This window comes from Dipodomys merriami, unplaced genomic scaffold (assembly GCF_024711535.1).
Source record: "Dipodomys merriami isolate MVZ:Mamm:240054 unplaced genomic scaffold, mDipMer1.0.p SCAF_55, whole genome shotgun sequence".
NCBI classification, from domain to species: Eukaryota; Metazoa; Chordata; class Mammalia; order Rodentia; family Heteromyidae; genus Dipodomys; species Dipodomys merriami.
Genome location: NW_027206124.1, coordinates 6704475 through 6720444, shown reverse-complemented (window position 1 = coordinate 6720444; position 15970 = coordinate 6704475). Strand labels below are relative to the sequence as shown.

At 62.8% G+C, this 15970-nt stretch overlaps 1 protein-coding gene across 1 annotated transcript; it reads left to right on the top strand.

Annotated features, from left to right (window-relative positions):
• Positions 1-2062: 2062 nt before the first annotated feature.
• On the top strand, positions 2063-5102 carry Pim3 (Pim-3 proto-oncogene, serine/threonine kinase). Its single transcript, XM_069999802.1, has 6 exons — positions 2063-2332; positions 2440-2549; positions 2635-2685; positions 2907-3276; positions 3802-3978; positions 4059-5102. The coding sequence occupies exons 1-6, from the start codon at positions 2248-2250 to the stop codon at positions 4244-4246; spliced, it is 981 nt and encodes a 326-aa protein (XP_069855903.1). The 5' UTR covers positions 2063-2247; the 3' UTR covers positions 4247-5102.
• Positions 5103-15970: the final 10868 nt, after the last annotated feature.

The following is a 15970-nucleotide window of genomic DNA, read 5'->3' as shown; positions in this document are numbered from 1 at the left end:
CCCTTCCCCTAGCTCCCTGGGGGTGTCTCAAGGGGGTGTGATTCGATGCATGTGTACAAGTGTGTTTGCAAGCCGTTCTGAGCAGGGTCACAGTGTGTAAGCAGGTTTGTGAGGGAGGGAGACTGAGACCCAGCCCTGTCCGTCCAGCTCTGCCTAACTCAGGGAGGCTGGCCTGGACAGGGCCACCCCAGCTACAGCACAGCCTTCCCCAGGTGGACAGGGACGCCTGGTCAGGATAGCTTCACATCCAGTTCACTGCACGCAGGGTTAACTGTGGAGAGCTGGGTGAGGGACGGGTGCAGACTTTCTGAAGGATCTGCCCTGCTCCCCTGCTGTGAGAGGGTGGTGAGGCCCCCACTGTCCTAAAGCCCCTCTCAGCAGGTGTGTGTGTGCGCGCACACACATACGTATGTGGATGTGTGTGCTGGGTCTCTACAGTCAGACCCTGGCCCAGCCCCCTCTCCCCGCTTCTCCTGGCCTTAAGAGAGCCCTCTTGCTGCTAATGTGGGCTGGGACTACTCATAAGGCTCAGAACAATTTCTCAGGCCCAGCAGATGGGCCTTCCAGAAACTGGAAATAACAAACCCACAAACAGGTGGAAAGGGGAGTCCCTCGCAGGGACCAGGGACCGTGGGAGGGATGGGCAGAAAGGCCTGAAGCTGTGGTGAGGAGGGCGCTGAGGGGACCCATCAGAGCCTCCATTGGCCAAGCTGATACATGGGAGTGGCCACCTCACAGCAAGGCGCCCCGGCCAACCCCTGCTCCCTCCGGGTGATGCCTGGGTTCCCCCGGGGCCTGGGGAGGAAGGATCTGAGCTGGGAGAAGGCCCTTTCAGACAGGTGCCCAGCTACAGAATGAAGGCCAGGCCCACAGGAGGCCTGGGCTCAGGGCCCAGGGGGAGGGCTGGGGCAAGGGTTCCGAGCAGGCCCCGGAGTGGCAGGCAGTGACACCAGTGGACACTGAAGGGTGGGAAGCCAGACTCTGAGGCCGGTGTGGGTGCAATCACCCCAGTGGGCCAGGCACATCAGCCTAGACACTCAAAGCCGGATGCGTGTGTGTATCTGCGTGTGTACACGTGTGAGCGCACGTGTGTGTACCTGACATCAGCCCACTTCAGGGCTGCGCGGGGGCTGGCGGCCACTGGAGTCCGTGTCCCCAGCTGCCCGGGCCACCGCCCTGAGGTGGGTCAGCCCACGGCGCGGTGGGTCTGGGAGCACAGGCCCTAGTAAGGGCCTGGTCAGGTAGACCCGGGGCGCAGAGGCGGGCCCAGCGCCGGAGCAAAGGTGCCAGGGAGGGGCGGTGATCGGGAGCCCTGCGGCTGCGGCTCCGCGAGGGGCGGTGCGGAGCAGAGGCCGGCCGGGCCGGGGCTCAGGGGCGCCGCGTCCCGCGCCAGGCCACGTGCGCGCTGGGGCGCGGGGCCGCCGGTGACGCAACGCACGATGTCAACGCCGGCCCGGCGGCGGAGGCGTCCCCACCGACTTCCGGCTCTCCTCGGGACCCCGCACCTCGCAGTCGGCGCACGCAAGTCGCCCGCTGGGGTGCGGGGAAAGGAACGCACGCGCGCGCCCGCCGCCGCCGCGCCCCTCGGTGACCTTCCTCCGCACCGTCTGGGGCGGAGCCCGCAGTGTGACCACGCCCCTGTCTCCCCATTGGCTGTGCTCTAAATCCTCCGTGTCCTTTCAAAACCTCGGCTTCCATTGGCTCACGCGGCCCCACCCGCGCGCCCCGCCTCGCGCCCGCCCCCAAGCTGCGCCTGCGCAGGGCGAGCGAGCGCGCGGCGAGGCGCAGCACGGCGAGGGAGCAGCGCACCGTGCGCCTCCGCGACTCTACTACGGAGAGCTAGTCCCGGCGCGTAGCCGCCCCCGCCTCCGCGCGGCTCCCGCCGCCCCGACAGGCAGCGCCGGGAAAGGAGGGGGGCACCCGCATTTCACTGGCTGGCTCAGAGCCGCGGCGCGCTCCAGGGCGGGGCGGGGGGCGGAGCCCCTCGTGGTCCCGCCTCCGCGGAGGGATCCGGGCCACCGCGGCCCAAAACCCCGGGGCGAGGCGGCCGGGGCGTCTGAGCCGCTCGGCCTGCTGCGTCTGTCCGCGGTCCCGGGCGGTCACCGGGCTCCTGCGCCGCGCGGCCGCCTCGCTGAGCGCCGGCCTCGGTCCCGCCCGGACCGCCGCGTTGTCCGCGCCCCGGGAGGCCGCCCTCCCGCGTCCGCGCCGGCCGGGCGAGAGGCGGCGCCCGGCGCGAGGCCGCCCGCGATGCTGCTCTCCAAGTTCGGCTCCCTGGCGCACCTCTGCGGGCCGGGCGGCGTGGACCACCTTCCAGTGAAGATCCTGCAGCCGGGTACGCGGGCGGGCGGCGCGGGCCTCCTCCCGGGCAGACCCCGCGGCGGGCCGGGGCGGGGGGGCGGTCCCGGCGCGCGGTGCCAACCCGCCCCCTTGTGCCCGCAGCCAAGGCGGACAAGGAGAGCTTCGAGAAGCTGTACCAGGTGGGCGCCGTCCTGGGCAGCGGCGGCTTCGGCACGGTCTACGCGGGCAGCCGCGTCGCCGACGGGCTCCCGGTGAGTCGGGTGGCCGGGGACCCGGGTTCTAGCGCGGCACCAGGGCGTCGCTGGGACGACGGCCTGACCGCCCGCTTCCCCGCAGGTGGCGGTGAAGCACGTGGTGAAGGAGCGGGTGACGGAGTGGGGCACCCTCGTAAGTAGGGGGGGGGCGGAGGCCGGGATCGCGGGACTGCGGGGGGGGCGGGGAGGCCGGGATCGCGGGACCTGCGGGGGGGGGGCGGGGAGGCCGGGATCGCGGGACCTGCGGGAGGGGGGGTGAGGACGGGGAGGCCGGGATCGCGGGACCGGCGGGGGGGGCGGGGATGGCGGGCGGCCCCGTGCTGACCGCCGCCCCGCCGCCCTCCGCGTCCCCAGGGCGGCGCGGCCGTGCCCCTGGAGGTGGTGCTGCTGCGCAGGGTGGGCGCGGCGGGCGGCGCGCGCGGCGTCATCCGCCTGCTGGACTGGTTCGAGCGGCCCGACGGCTTCCTGCTGGTGCTGGAGCGGCCCGAGCCCGCGCAGGACCTCTTCGACTTCATCACGGAGCGCGGCGCCCTGGACGAGCCCCTGGCGCGCCGCTTCTTCGCGCAGGTGCTGGCGGCCGTGCGCCACTGCCACGGCTGTGGCGTGGTGCACCGCGACATCAAGGACGAGAACCTGCTGGTGGACCTGCGCGCCGGCGAGCTCAAGCTCATTGACTTCGGCTCGGGCGCGCTGCTCAAGGACACGGTCTACACCGACTTCGACGGTGAGCCGCGGGGAGGGCGGGGGAGGGCGGCCGCGGCGCGGGGGAACCCGCCGGGCTGGCGTGCGCGTGACGCGGGGCGTCGCGCCCCTCCCTTTCTGGGCGGGCCTTCCCTGCGTGCGTGCGTGCGCAACGCGGGGGCGCCGCAGCAGAAATCCCCGCATTGCGGATCGGGGAAGCCGGGGCTCCCCGCTCCTCCCGCCCCCTCCTTCCCTCCTTCCCTTCCCTCTCGGTGCGGTGCGCAGTGGCAGGCTGGGATGGGCGGTGCGCACGGGGCGGGACCAGGCCCTGTGACGATCTCGCTTCTGTTTGTTGTGAAACCGGAGCTGTGGTTCATTCTTCCACTCCTCCTGCCGCGGGGGAGGGCCGCCACCGGGCCTGCGCACTGCCACCACCGCTGGCCCCACCCGCTCCTGCTCCTGCCGCGGCCCTGGGTTTTTCCCAGGGTGGAGGCTGGGCAGGCTAGGAGGGGAAGAGCCGAGCCCCCCGCGCGCGGGTCCTGACCCGCCTTCATCCCCGCACCCCCAGGCACCAGAGTGTACAGCCCCCCGGAGTGGATCCGCTACCACCGCTACCACGGGCGCTCGGCCACCGTGTGGTCCCTGGGGGTCCTGCTGTATGACATGGTCTGCGGAGACGTCCCCTTTGAGCAGGACGAGGAGATCCTGCGGGGCCGCCTGCTCTTCCGAAGGCGGCTCTCCCCAGGTGCGCCTGTGGCTGGGCTCGGGGCCGGGCACCGAGATCTCCTCTCCCTTCTTTCCTGACCCACCCGTCCCTTCCCACAGAGTGCCAGCAGCTCATTGAATGGTGTCTTTCCCTGCGGCCCTCCGAGAGGCCCTCACTGGACCAGATTGCTGCCCACCCCTGGATGCTGGGGGCGGAAGGAAGTGTCTTTCAGAGCTGTGACCTCCGGCTCTGTGCCCTGGACGCTGATGATGGGGCTAGCACCACATCCAGCAGTGAGAGCTTGTGAGAGGGGCCCGACTCCCCCTGACTTGGGATGCCTCCTGCAGAAGCAGTGATCTTTGACCCATGGTGACCTTTGCCCTTGGCACCGGGCCTGTCTCCTTAGCTTTGAGTGCCTTTTTGAACGCTGCTCCATGGGACTGGGTTTCCTTGAGCTCTTCTGTCCAAAGACCGCTCCGGGTGAAGCGAGGTCCCGCCTGCCCTGGGTGGATACTTGAACCGGAGACCTCTCCCACCCCGCTGCCGGGACCTGGGGCGGCCTTCCTGTCAGGCCCAGAGCTCGCCCACCCACCACCCTCCAGTCTCATGGTGTTTGTCTGGGCTGTCCATGCACAAGCAATGCAACAGCCGGGCCGAGCTGCCCGCCTGCCTCCCTGCCCACTCGATCTGTGTCTGTACCAGCGTCTGCGTCTGTTATTTATGGTGTGACCCCCCCACCCCGCAGGGCACCCCTGTCCTGCTGGGGGCTATTTATTGCTTAATTTATTTGCCGAGGTTACTTCCTCTGAACGGGGGTCTTCTCCAGGCCCCTGGGGGTGGCTGGCTGTAGGGTTGGTACCCCGCCCTGCTTCCACCATCTGGGAGGAAGAACTTGTACAGTGACTAATAGAAGGGGAGTGGGTGGTTGCCACCCTGGGCACCGCACTGGGGTCTGTTTTAAATTATTGACCTGTACAGTCCGCTTGCTGGCTCTGGAAGCTGGGTGGGACAGAGTCTCAAGCCCTTAATTTATTTTAGCAGCTGTGTTTGACCCGGTGTGATTAGGCACCGGAGTGGGGTTCTTTCAGTTCAAAAGCGTGAGATGTCTGAAGATCATATTTTTTATACAAGCATTTCAATTACATTTCTTCTTTTGTACGTAATGAGTGTTCTGTGTTTATTGCACTGGTAACCTTCCCACATCTCCTGTGAAGCACCTACTCAGTGGGGGAGAGGAGGGGGTAGAGGGGCCTGGCCTTATAACCAGGCCATCTATTCTGGCTGACTTCTGGCATTCTCCAGCCAGAGGGCTCTGTGCATGGCTGGTGGCCCTGGTTGCTGCCCATCCACATCCAGAGGCCCAGGGCAGTCTGGCCCCTCAGGAGCAGCCCCGAAGCCCTCTGGCCTCTGCACTTAGAGGCCTGGTCCTGTGCCACTGTGAGTAGTGTCCTGTGCTGCCCAGGTGCAGGGCTGGGTGGCACAGAAGGGCTTCCAGGCAGTATGTACAGAAAGCAGGACCGAGAGTTGTCTTGTAGCTGAGCTCTGGTGTGGCAGGTAAGGGTCAAAGGGCAGGGTGGGACCCATCAGCCTAGTCCAGGTGTGGACAAGGGCCCAACCCATGGAGAAGGGCTGTTCCCTTGACCTCCACCGCAGATACCCCCTGCTTGGCAGTTCCTGAGCCAGTGGTCCAAATACGTTGCCTTGGGTGTACGCCAGCCCTGATGCCGCCCCTACCTAAACAGCCATCTTGAAAGTGAGACTACTGTGACTCCAGGAGCCCTGCTGCCGGGCTCCTGAAGACCAAGGAGGTCCTGGGAAGGACACCGCCTTTCCCCTCGGGAAGGCTGGGTGAGGGCTTCTGGCTCCACAGCCTCTCCCCTGAACCAACACTCAGGGATCCCCAGAGAACAACTTCCCCCGACCTCCTGCTTTCTTTCCCTCCTGCCCCTATCAGGCCTTAGCTCAGCCTGCTAGGGCCCTTCCTTCAACCCACCCCCAACCCACGGGCAGCAACCCTGAGCCCAAGGTTGAGCCCAGCAGTCAACACTGGGGAATTTCCAGGCTGGCACTGGCACTGCGGCCTGGTTCATTTGCTGGTCTGTCTACTCTCCTAGCCTGTGGAGCCCTGTGCTGATGAGTGGGCAAGTTCAGGGTGAAGGTCAAGCTCATCCTTAGGAACCCTGGTGAGAGGAGGGAGGGCCGATGGTAGGGGTTATAATCCCAGCCGCTTAGAGGAAGAAATGAGATGGTTGGAGGCCAGTCCAGGAAAAAGGGAAAAGAACAGCCAGGCGGGGTTGCCTCCACTGTTAGCACCCGGCTCGCCCCCTGCCTCTGCCTTGTGGCCTTTGTCTCCTTCCTGACTGGGAGCACAGGCTCCTGGCACCACCCCCATTCACCCAGGACTTAAGGCTGCCACAGAGGCCTCTCAGCCACAGCTGAGATGGGCCGAAGTCCAGGATATGGGGCCCCTCGGCCTTTCCTGGCCCCTGGGCAATGAGCTTCCAGAAAAATCTAAGGGTGTGATGTCAGGCAGAATTCCAGGTTGACTGCCAGAAATACACTGCGCTTCCGGTGGCTGCAGTGAGGCTGTGTGCTGCTGTTGCGTTTGAGTGTGTGCCATGTGCATTTTGGTGGGGAGTGTGTGCTGCTGGGCCCTTCACTCCTGGTGGCCAGGAAGCCAAGATGGGAAAGGGCCAGGGTCCTGGGACCACTTCCTCTGGATGGCCCGCCCCTCAGAGTCCGTCACCTTCCCCGAGCACCCCAGCTGAGGACCAGGCCTTCACAGGGACAGTCCCAACCCGGCACGCGCCCTGGCCGGCCTGGCTGCCGCTGCCTGGCTGCTTTGGGCCCTGGCTTGGCATGTGGAATGGATGGATTCAGGGCCTACCCCATTACTGGCCATGCTGAGTCTGGTGCCCCAGCCCTGCCACATGTCCCTTGAGCTCTGTGGAGTCTGGGTGACCCACATGATGGGGTTCCTGAGGCCCATCCTTCCTCAGCCTGGAGATCTGGTCTCTCCCTGGGGAGAGCCCCTCTGGCTCAGGTGGGTTCCACACAGAGTGCTCCCTGCCCAGCTCCCTGGCCCCAGGACAGAATCCCGCACCGCCTCCCTCACAGCCGTCCCCTTCCGACCGGGAGGCTCTGTGGACACATTGAACCGGGGTGGGCAGGCTGACTGCAGTGAGGTCTGCGGCCGGGCACAAGCCCTAGCCCACCACCCCTCCGTGGGCTCCCAGCTTGCCGTGCCCCATGCTGGCCTCTTTCTAGCGCCGGTCTGGCGGCTCTGACGGCTTTCCGCTGGGTGGGAGGCCCTTCAGCGCTGGCTTTAATATCTTAACCACAGGTGTGCTGATTTAATATCTCAAGAAATACTTAGAACTGTTTGGTCAGGTTCTGGAGAATCTATCCTTTGGGGGGAAACCTGGACAGGCCGAGTGTCTCACAGGAACTCACAGCCTTGAAAGATGACCGACTCCCAGCCGGCTGCAGGATGGGCTGAGGCTGAGGCTGAGGCTGTCGGGGTGGGGGCTCCCTCTCAAGGCTGCTCCTCCCGCCCCACCCTTGGCCTCCTCACCTGCTGGGCCAAAGCCAGCTTGGTCTCATAGAGGGGGCTAGGACAGAGCAGCTCCAAAGCCGCCCCCCTCCTCCCTGCTCCCCAAGCGGTTCTTTCCTCCCAGACACTCCAGAAATGAAACTTTGGTGTGGCTAAGATGCTAAAGCCTCATGGTAGAGGGAAGGGAACCCTGAGGGCCGGGCGGGGGGGGGGGGGGGAGGGGGAGGGGGAGGGGGGGAACCCGGCTGCCTGCCCTGCCTGCACAGCCGCGGCCTGCTCGTTCCTGACCAGCTGAGGTCTGAGGTCCCTGGAGCCGGGTCTCTCCGAGGCCCCTCAGTCATTCAAGGGTCTCCTCGGGGTGAGCACTTGGCCCACCTGCACTTGACCGGGCCAGGCTTGTCCCTTCACCCCAGCTCCCGGCAGTCAGATCCGTGTGGCAGGCAGGGCAAGGGGCTCCCAAGAGGTGCGCCTGAAGACTGCTCACCCCCACTAACCCACAAAAGGATGCGTGCAGCCCTGAGAGCACTGCAAGCACGTTCACCTGTGTCCTGCGTGTCTGTGAGGAGCCAGGGGTGTGGACCTGCGTGCTCCACGCACATTGTGGCTGCCTGTTTGCCTGTGAGTGCAGGAATGCAAGTGGACCCGTGTCTGTGGGGATGTGTGGTTCTGTGTTTGTGTGTATGCTTGTGCCTGCGTGCACTACACAGTGTGACTTTGCATGCATGCACACCTGTGCTGTGCGCTGGTGAGTGTGTGTGCACACGTGCATGCATACCTGTGTAGAACCTGGCCTGGGGGAGCATGCTGCCCACACTGGAATCTTCTCCCCTCCCCTGCCCCCTGTGATGCCTGCCAGGGTCTCCCTCTCCCTCCCTGGCAGGGCCTAGTGGTGCTTGGGGAGACCTCCTGAGTCAGCAGCCCAGGGACCAGGTTCGGGATTTGGATTTGGGTGGGGGAGGCCCCTGGGGAGAGGCTGTGGGGGCAGGGGTGGGCAGCAGGCACACCAGGGAGCCCCAGGGTTTCCAGGGTAGGACAAGTGTGGGGGGTTCCAGAAGAGCCAGGGTGGCTGAAGCAGGGGCAGAGAGGAGGTGGGCCTGTGGGAGCAAGGAAGGGGCTGGCGGGGAGGGCCAGGGGAGGCCGGGCCAGAGTCCCGCAGGTTGGGAAGGAAGTGCTCTTGGCCCAGTGTGGGTGGTGGAGGGACAGCGTGATTCACAGCTGGAGGCTGTGGGAATGCAGGCACAGGGGGCAGCGCCCTAAGTGCCGGGCAGGGCGCTGTGGGCCGGGCAGTCGCGGTGCCCACAGCACTCTAGGCTGGACAGGGCTGAGGCCGCTCCGGCTCCTCCTCCTCCTTGTTGGCCAGAGGGTCCCGCGGCCACCCAGGCCTCCGAGTCCCAGGCCCTGCCAGCCACCTTAGCAGAGGGAGGGCAGACCTGGAGGGGGGGGTAAAGAAGGGGGTAGGGAGGACGGGGGGAAGGGCAGGAGCAGCAAGAGAGGAGGAGGGGAGGAGGGGAGGGGGGGCAGGAGCAGCGGCAGGGGGAGGCCGGGAGGGCAGCAGCGGCAGTAGGAGGGCGGGCTCCCTTTCCCATCCTCCACGTCCCACCAAGCCGGTCCTGGGGTCAGGACTGCCCGGGGTCCCCGCCTGCCCCTGGCATCCGCCTCGGTCCCGGGTCCCCGGCGCCCTCTGCTGGCCATGCCCCGGGAGCCCGGGTTTCGCTTTGCCGCACTAGGGACTCAGGGCCTGGGGAGCCGGGCAGGGGCAGGGGGAGCTGGGCAGGGGCGGGAGGGGAGCTGGGCAGGGTGCACCTGCGGCCTCTTGGGCCTGTGTCCGGCTCTGGCTCCACCTGAGCACCGCCCCCACCTTGTGTGGCCTCCCCAGGAGGCTAAGGTCCCAGCAGATGGGGACACACCAGGGTAGTGACCTCCTCCAACGCCAAGGTGAATACACCTGAGTTCTGGTGTGTGTGTGTGTGTGTGTGTGTGTGTGTGTGTGTGTGTGTGTGTGAGAGAGAGAGAGAGAGAGAGAGAGAGAGAGAGAGAGAGAGAGAGAGAGAGATCGATCTGTGGTATTTGTGTGGTGGAAGGGGGGAGGGAGGTGTGGGGGTGGGGGAGGGAGTTGTGAGGGGGGAGGGAGGAGTGACCATGTGGGGGGAGGGAGTTGTGGCAGGGGTGGGGGGTGGGGATGGTGGGGGGGAAGGGAGGATATGACCATGTATGGGGAGGGAGGTGTGACCATGTGGGGGGGCAAGGGGGGAGCTCTTGTACTGGTGACATGGTTGGCCTGAGCCTCACCCCAGAAGCGGAGTCCAGGGCATGCTCTATTTCTTTCAGTTCGGTTTTTATAAAAAGCAAACTCCTAAATTAATACACTGAGTCACTTGAGACGTTTCTCACGGAACTAAAGGGGAATGCTAATAACGTCTTCAGAAGGCGTTTTTAGCACCGTGGTGTGGAGGCGGGGTTTGCACCCATGAAGCCCTCCCACCGGTCTTTCAGTGCAACCCTCCCTCGTCCCATCTGATTTTAGAACAATCCCACCTCCTCACAGCTCCTGCAGACTGACAGCCCGCACTTCCTCTTCCCACTCCACCAGCCAGCTTCCTGTCTGTAAATCTTCCTTTTCTGGACATTTCATGTAGACAGCAGTCTACAACTGACAGTGCTGGGTGTCTGGCTGTACGCACGGGGTGCGGAGTGGGGTGGGAAGTTACTTCCCATGACAAGGTCTGCTCTCACGGACAAGTCTTGTTTCCCGGGTCTGTCCACTGATGGGCAAGAGTGTGGGCAGAGGGGTGTTTCTTAATTCTGGCTGCTGTGAACATTTATGTTCAGGCCTTCTGGGGAGAGGGGGCTTCTCCCAGCTCAGGGACAGGCCTGCAACTGCAGGTACCCTGGTAAACCTTGGGGAAGTGGCTACACGGCACTTAGCCTCCCAACCGTTGGTACAGTGGCTACCAAGGGTGTAGATTCCCCGTCCAGTCTGCACTGGTTACTGTATTTTTTGGCCTGTAGCCGTCCTACTCTGGGTAAAGTGATGTGGTTTCAATTTGGGAATTTTTGTTTGTTTGTTTGGGTCCGGTCGTGGGGCCTGAACTCTGGGCCTGGGCGCTGTCCCTCAGCTCTTCAGCTCAAGGCTAGCGCTCTACCACTGAGCCACCTTCCCAGCCCCCAATTTGGGAATTTCTATTAGCAAACAATAGCAAGCATCTTTTCCTGAGATTAAGGCTGCTTATATCTCCTCTTTTGAAACATCTCATCAAATGTTTTACCTTTCCTAGAGTTTGAACACAAGGCAGGTGCTCTACCACTTGAGCTAGGTCTCCAGACCATTTTCAGCCTTATTTTTCAAGGAGGGTCTCTTGCTTTCTACCTAGGGCCAGCTTCAGACTACAGTCCTCTTACTGACACTGTGGGCCCACACCAGCATGCTCACATCATTGGATGGGGTCCTGCTCACATTTTGCAAGGGCTGGTCTTTTTAAGAAAATGTATTCATGGGGGCTGGGAAGGTGGCTCAGTGGAAGAGCGCTTGCCTTGCATGCATGAGACCCTGGGTTCAATTCCTCAGCACCACATAAGCAGAAAAAAGCCAGAAGTGGTGCTATGGCTCAAATGGTAGAGCGCAAGCCTTGAGCTAAAGGGCCCAGAGTTCAAGCCCCATGACTGACAAAAAATTAAATTAAAAAAAAAAAGTGTGTTGCACTTTCCTGCCAGGCTAGCTTTGAACCGTGATCCTCAGATCTCAGCCTCCTGAGTAGCTAGGATGACAGGTGTGAGCCACCTGTGCCCGGCTGGAGTTGGGGTTTTGTTGGTTTTCTGGTCCTGGAGTTTTTGGTCTTCAGTTGTCTTTCTCTCACATCCTCCCTCCATTTGGTTTCAGATGTGTCACAAATGCAGGAGTGTTTGGTTTCGGTTGCAGGAAAAAGGAACTCTAGGTGAATGGAAAGTACCAAAAAGAATAACAGGAAGAAGCCTGGAGAAAAGTTTCAAGTTTTGAACTTGATACACCCTAATCTGGGTGTGTGTGGGAGGGGTTCTGATGCTAATTAGCTCAGCAAATACCTGACAGTGTACCTAACACCCAGATACACCTGCTCAGGTCCTGCACGCTGTACACTGGCCGGTCCTGAGCAAAGAGGGCGCAGAGGAGGAGCTGAGGGCGCAGAGGAGGAGCTGAGGGCACAGAGGAGGAGCTGAGGGTGCAGAGGAGGAGCTGAGGGCGCAGAGGAGGAGCTGAGGGTGCAGAGGAGGAGCTGAGGGCGCAGAGGAGGAGCTGAGGGTGCAGAGGAGCTGAGGGTGCAGGGGAGGAGCTGAGGGTGCAGAGGAGGAGCTGAGGGCGCAGAGGAGGAGCTGAGGGCGCAGAGGAGGAGCTGAGGGCGCAGAGGAGGAGCTGAGGGCACAGAGGAGGAGCTGAGGGTGCAGAGGAGGAGCTGAGGGCGCAGAGGAGGAGCTGAGGGTGCAGAGGAGATGCTGAGAGCACAGAGGAGAAGCTGAGGGCGCAGAGGAGGAGCTGAGGGCTTAGAGGAGGAGCTGAGGGCGCAGAGGAGGAGCTGAGAGCACAGAGGAGGAGCTGAGGGTGCAGAGGAGGAGCTGAGAGCACAGAGGAGCTGAGGGCTTAGAGGAGGAGCTGAGGGCGCAGAGGAGGAGCTGAGGGTGCAGAGGAGGAGCTGAGGGCTTAGAGGAGGAGCTGAGGGCTTAGAGGAGGAGCTGAGGGCACAGAGGAGGAGCTGAGAGCACAGAGGAGGAGCTGAGGGTGCAGAGGAGGAGCTGAGAGCACAGAGGAGGAGCTGAGGGTGCAGAGGAGGAGCTGAGGGCGCAGAAGAGGAGCTGAGAGCACAGAGGAGGAGCTGAGGGTGCAGAGGAGGAGCTGAGGGCGCAGAGGAGGAGCTGAGGGTGCAGAGGAGGAGCTGAGGGCGCAGAGGAGGAGCTGAGGGTGCAGAGGAGGAGCTGAGGGCGCAGAAGAGGAGCTGAGAGCACAGAGGAGGAGCTGAGGGTGCAGAGGAGGAGCTGAGGGCGCAGAAGAGGAGCTGAGAGCACAGAGGAGGAGCTGAGGGTGCAGAGGAGGAGCTGAGAGCACAGAGGAGGAGCTGAGGGTGCAGAGGAGGAGCTGAGGGCACAGAGGAGGAGCTGAGGGTGCAGAGGAGGAGCTGAGGACGCAGAGGAGGAGCTGAGGGCACAGAGGAGGAGCTGAGGGCGCAGAGGAGGAGCTGAGGGTGCAGAGGAGGAGCTGAGGGCGCAGAGGAGGAGCTGAGAGTGCAGAGGAGGAGCTGAGGGCTTAGAGGAGGAGCTGAGGGCTTAGAGGAGGAGCTGAGGATGCAGAGGAGGAGCTGAGGGTGCAGAGGAGGAGCTGAGGGTGCAGAGGAGGAGCTGAGGGCGCAGAGGAGGAGCTGAGGGTGCAGAGGAGGAGCTGAGGGTGCAGAGGAGGAGCTGAGAGCGCAGAGGAGGAGCTGAGGGCGCAAGAGGAGGAGCTGAGGGCGCAGAGGAGCTGAGGGCGCAGAGGAGGAGCTGAGGGTGCAGAGGAGGAGCTGAGGGCGCAGAGGAGCTGAGGGCTTAGAGGAGGAGCTGAGAGCACAGAGGAGGAGCTGAGGGCGCAGAGGAGGAGCTGAGGGCTTAGAGGAGGAGCTGAGGGCTTAGAGGAGGAGCTGAGGGTGCAGAGTTGGCATTGAAGCCACAGCTCACGGGAGACTGAAACACTAATATCACCTTTCTCCATAGGGAGATTCATAATACTCAAAATTCCCTAAAAAGAAACAGGAGCCAGTTGGCATATGAAAAATGTGAAAATGCCAACTATCAGCAGACATCAGTGATGGACTTGAAGAGGTAGCTGTCTGAGTTAACTGATTAAGGGTGTGTGTGTGTGTGTGTGTGTGTGTGTGTGTGTGTGTGTGTGTGTATGTGTGTGTGTGTGTGTGTACTGGGACTTGAACTCAGGACTCAAGTGCTGTTTGTGCCACTTAGCTATAGCTCCACTTCCAGCTTTTGTTGTTGTTGTTGGTCGTGGAGCTTGAACTCTGGGCCTGGGCACTGTCCGTGCACTCTCCAGCTCAAGGCAAGCACTGTATTGATTAAGCCACAGCACCACTTCCGGTTTTCTAGTGGTTTATTGGAGAAAAGAGTCTCATGGACTTTCCTGCCAGGGCTGGCTTTGAACTGTGATCTCAGCCTTCTTAGTAGGTAGAGTTACAGGTGAGCCACCAGCACCTAGCCTGACTGAGGACTTCAAAGAGCTATTATAAACTGTGCAACCATCATTTGCAGAAATGATATAACAGTAGTGCAAATACAGAAAAGTAGCTTTTCACCCAGCAAACAAACAGAAGGCACACAGGACCAGAGGGGAGAAGGATGAAGGGTGAAGTCAATCAAGATGCATTGTATGCACAAACTGACCTGTCAAATAGAAACCCCTGGGAACAACTACTACAGATAGCAATAACTAAAAAAAACCAGAGGAAAACTTCAGATAAGAAAAATACAGCCGGGCGCTGGTGCCTCACGCCTGTAATCCTAGCTACTCAGGAGGCTGAGATCTGAGGATCGCGGTTCAAAGCCAGCCCCGGCAGAAGAGACCGTGAGACTCCTATCTTCAATAAACCACCAGAAAACCGGAAGTGGTGCTGTAGCTCAAGTGGTAGAGCGCTCACCTTGAGCTGAAGAGCTGAGGGACAGTGCCCAGGCCCAGAGTTCAAGCTCCACGACCGACAAAAAAAAAAAAAAAAAAAAAAAAAGAAAGAAAAAGAAAAATACAGTCTTTGAAAGTGAGCTTGGAGTTGTCAAGTGCAGTGGGACAGGGCCACTGGTCCAGAGCCATGCTCTGCGCCCTCAGCTCCTCCCCTACACCCTCAGCTCCTCTGTGCCCTCAGCTCCTCCTCTGCACCCTCAGCTCCTCCCCTACACCCTCAGCTCCTCTGTGCCCTCAGCTCCTCCTCTGCGTCCTCAGCTCCTCCTCTGCACCCTCAGCTCCTCCTCTGCGTCCTCAGCTCCTCCTCTGCACCCTCAGCTCCTCCCCTGCACCCTCAGCTCCTCCCCTGCACCCTCAGCTCCTCCCCTACACCCTCAGCTCCTCCCCTGCACCCTCAGCTCCTCCCCTGCACCCTCAGCTCCTCTCCTGCACCCTCAGCTCCTCCTCCGCACCCTCAGCTCCTCCTCTGCGCCCTCAGCTCCTCCTCTGCGCCCTCAGCTCCTCCTCTAAGCCCTCAGCTCCTCCTCCGCACCCTCAGCTCCTCCCCTACACCCTCAGCTCCTCTGCGCCCTCAGCTCCTCCTCTGCACCCTCAGCTCCTCCCCTACACCCTCAGCTCCTCTGTACCCTCAGCTCCTCCTCTGCGCCTTCAGCTCCTCCCCTACACCCTCAGCTCCTCTGCACCCTCAGTTCCTCCTCTGCACCCTCAGCTCCTCCCCTGCACCCTCAGCTCCTCTGCATCCTCAGCTCCTCCCCTGCACCCTCAGCTGATCCCCTACACCCTCAGCTCCTCCCCTGCACCCTCAGCTCCTCCTCTGCACCCCAGCTCCTCCCCTGCACCCTCAGCTCCTCTGCACCCTCAGCTCCTCCTCTGCGCCCTCAGCTCCTCCTCTGTGCCCTCAGCACCTCTACACCCACAGCTCCTCTGCACCGCATGTGCATGTACGGTCGGGAAGGGTGGCCGCACCGGGAAGCCCAGGTGAGCAGGGCAGGCTGCGCACTTGGCTGAGCAGGCAACGGCTGCTGCCAGCGGAGCTCGCAGGTTGTCCCCGGCTGCCCCCACCTCGACAGCCCTGGCTGTGCAGTGGCCCCATGCAGCCCAGCTCCCTGGGCACCCTCTGCCCCCCTTCATCCCCTCTGCCCCCCTCCGCCTCTGGGGCCCTGGACTGGGGGGCTGGCGGTCCTGCACTGGGGGGGGGGGCTGGCGGTCCTGCACTGGGGGGGGCTGTGGGCCCCGGAAGTGGTCTCAGACCAAACAGGGAGGTGGTGGTGGTGTGAGCACAGAACCGAGCGCGGAGCACTTCTGTCGCTAGGTGGCGGCACCCGCGCGCCCTGGCCAGGGCCGCCCTTGTCTGGTGGCTGTGGAGGTTGCGGGAAGGCCAGAGGCATAAATCCCTAATCTGTGGGGCAGTCGAGGCAGGGGGTCCACACCTGCCAGGAGGGAGTCGCACTCCCTCACCCTCCTCACGCCCTGCCTCCAGGCAGGGGTCCTAGGACGTGTGGCAGAGGGGGGGTCCCATGCAGCCCTGGGGCAGCCCTGTCTGGCCCAGGAGTCAAGAACAGAAACTTGGGTGTAGGAGGCTGTGTGACTGAGCCTCCTGGAGGAGGTGGAGGTGTGACATGGGGTGTCCAAAGTGAGACAGGCCTGACAGCCCCATTACCAGCTGCCATTATCCTCAGATGGCCCTGTCCTGTCTGAGCACACCCACAAAGGGCGCTGGGAGTGGGGACAGCCCTGGGGCTTGGCTGGGACTTGAAGGTCTGCAGAGTGGCCCAGGTGAGAAGGCAGGCATTCGT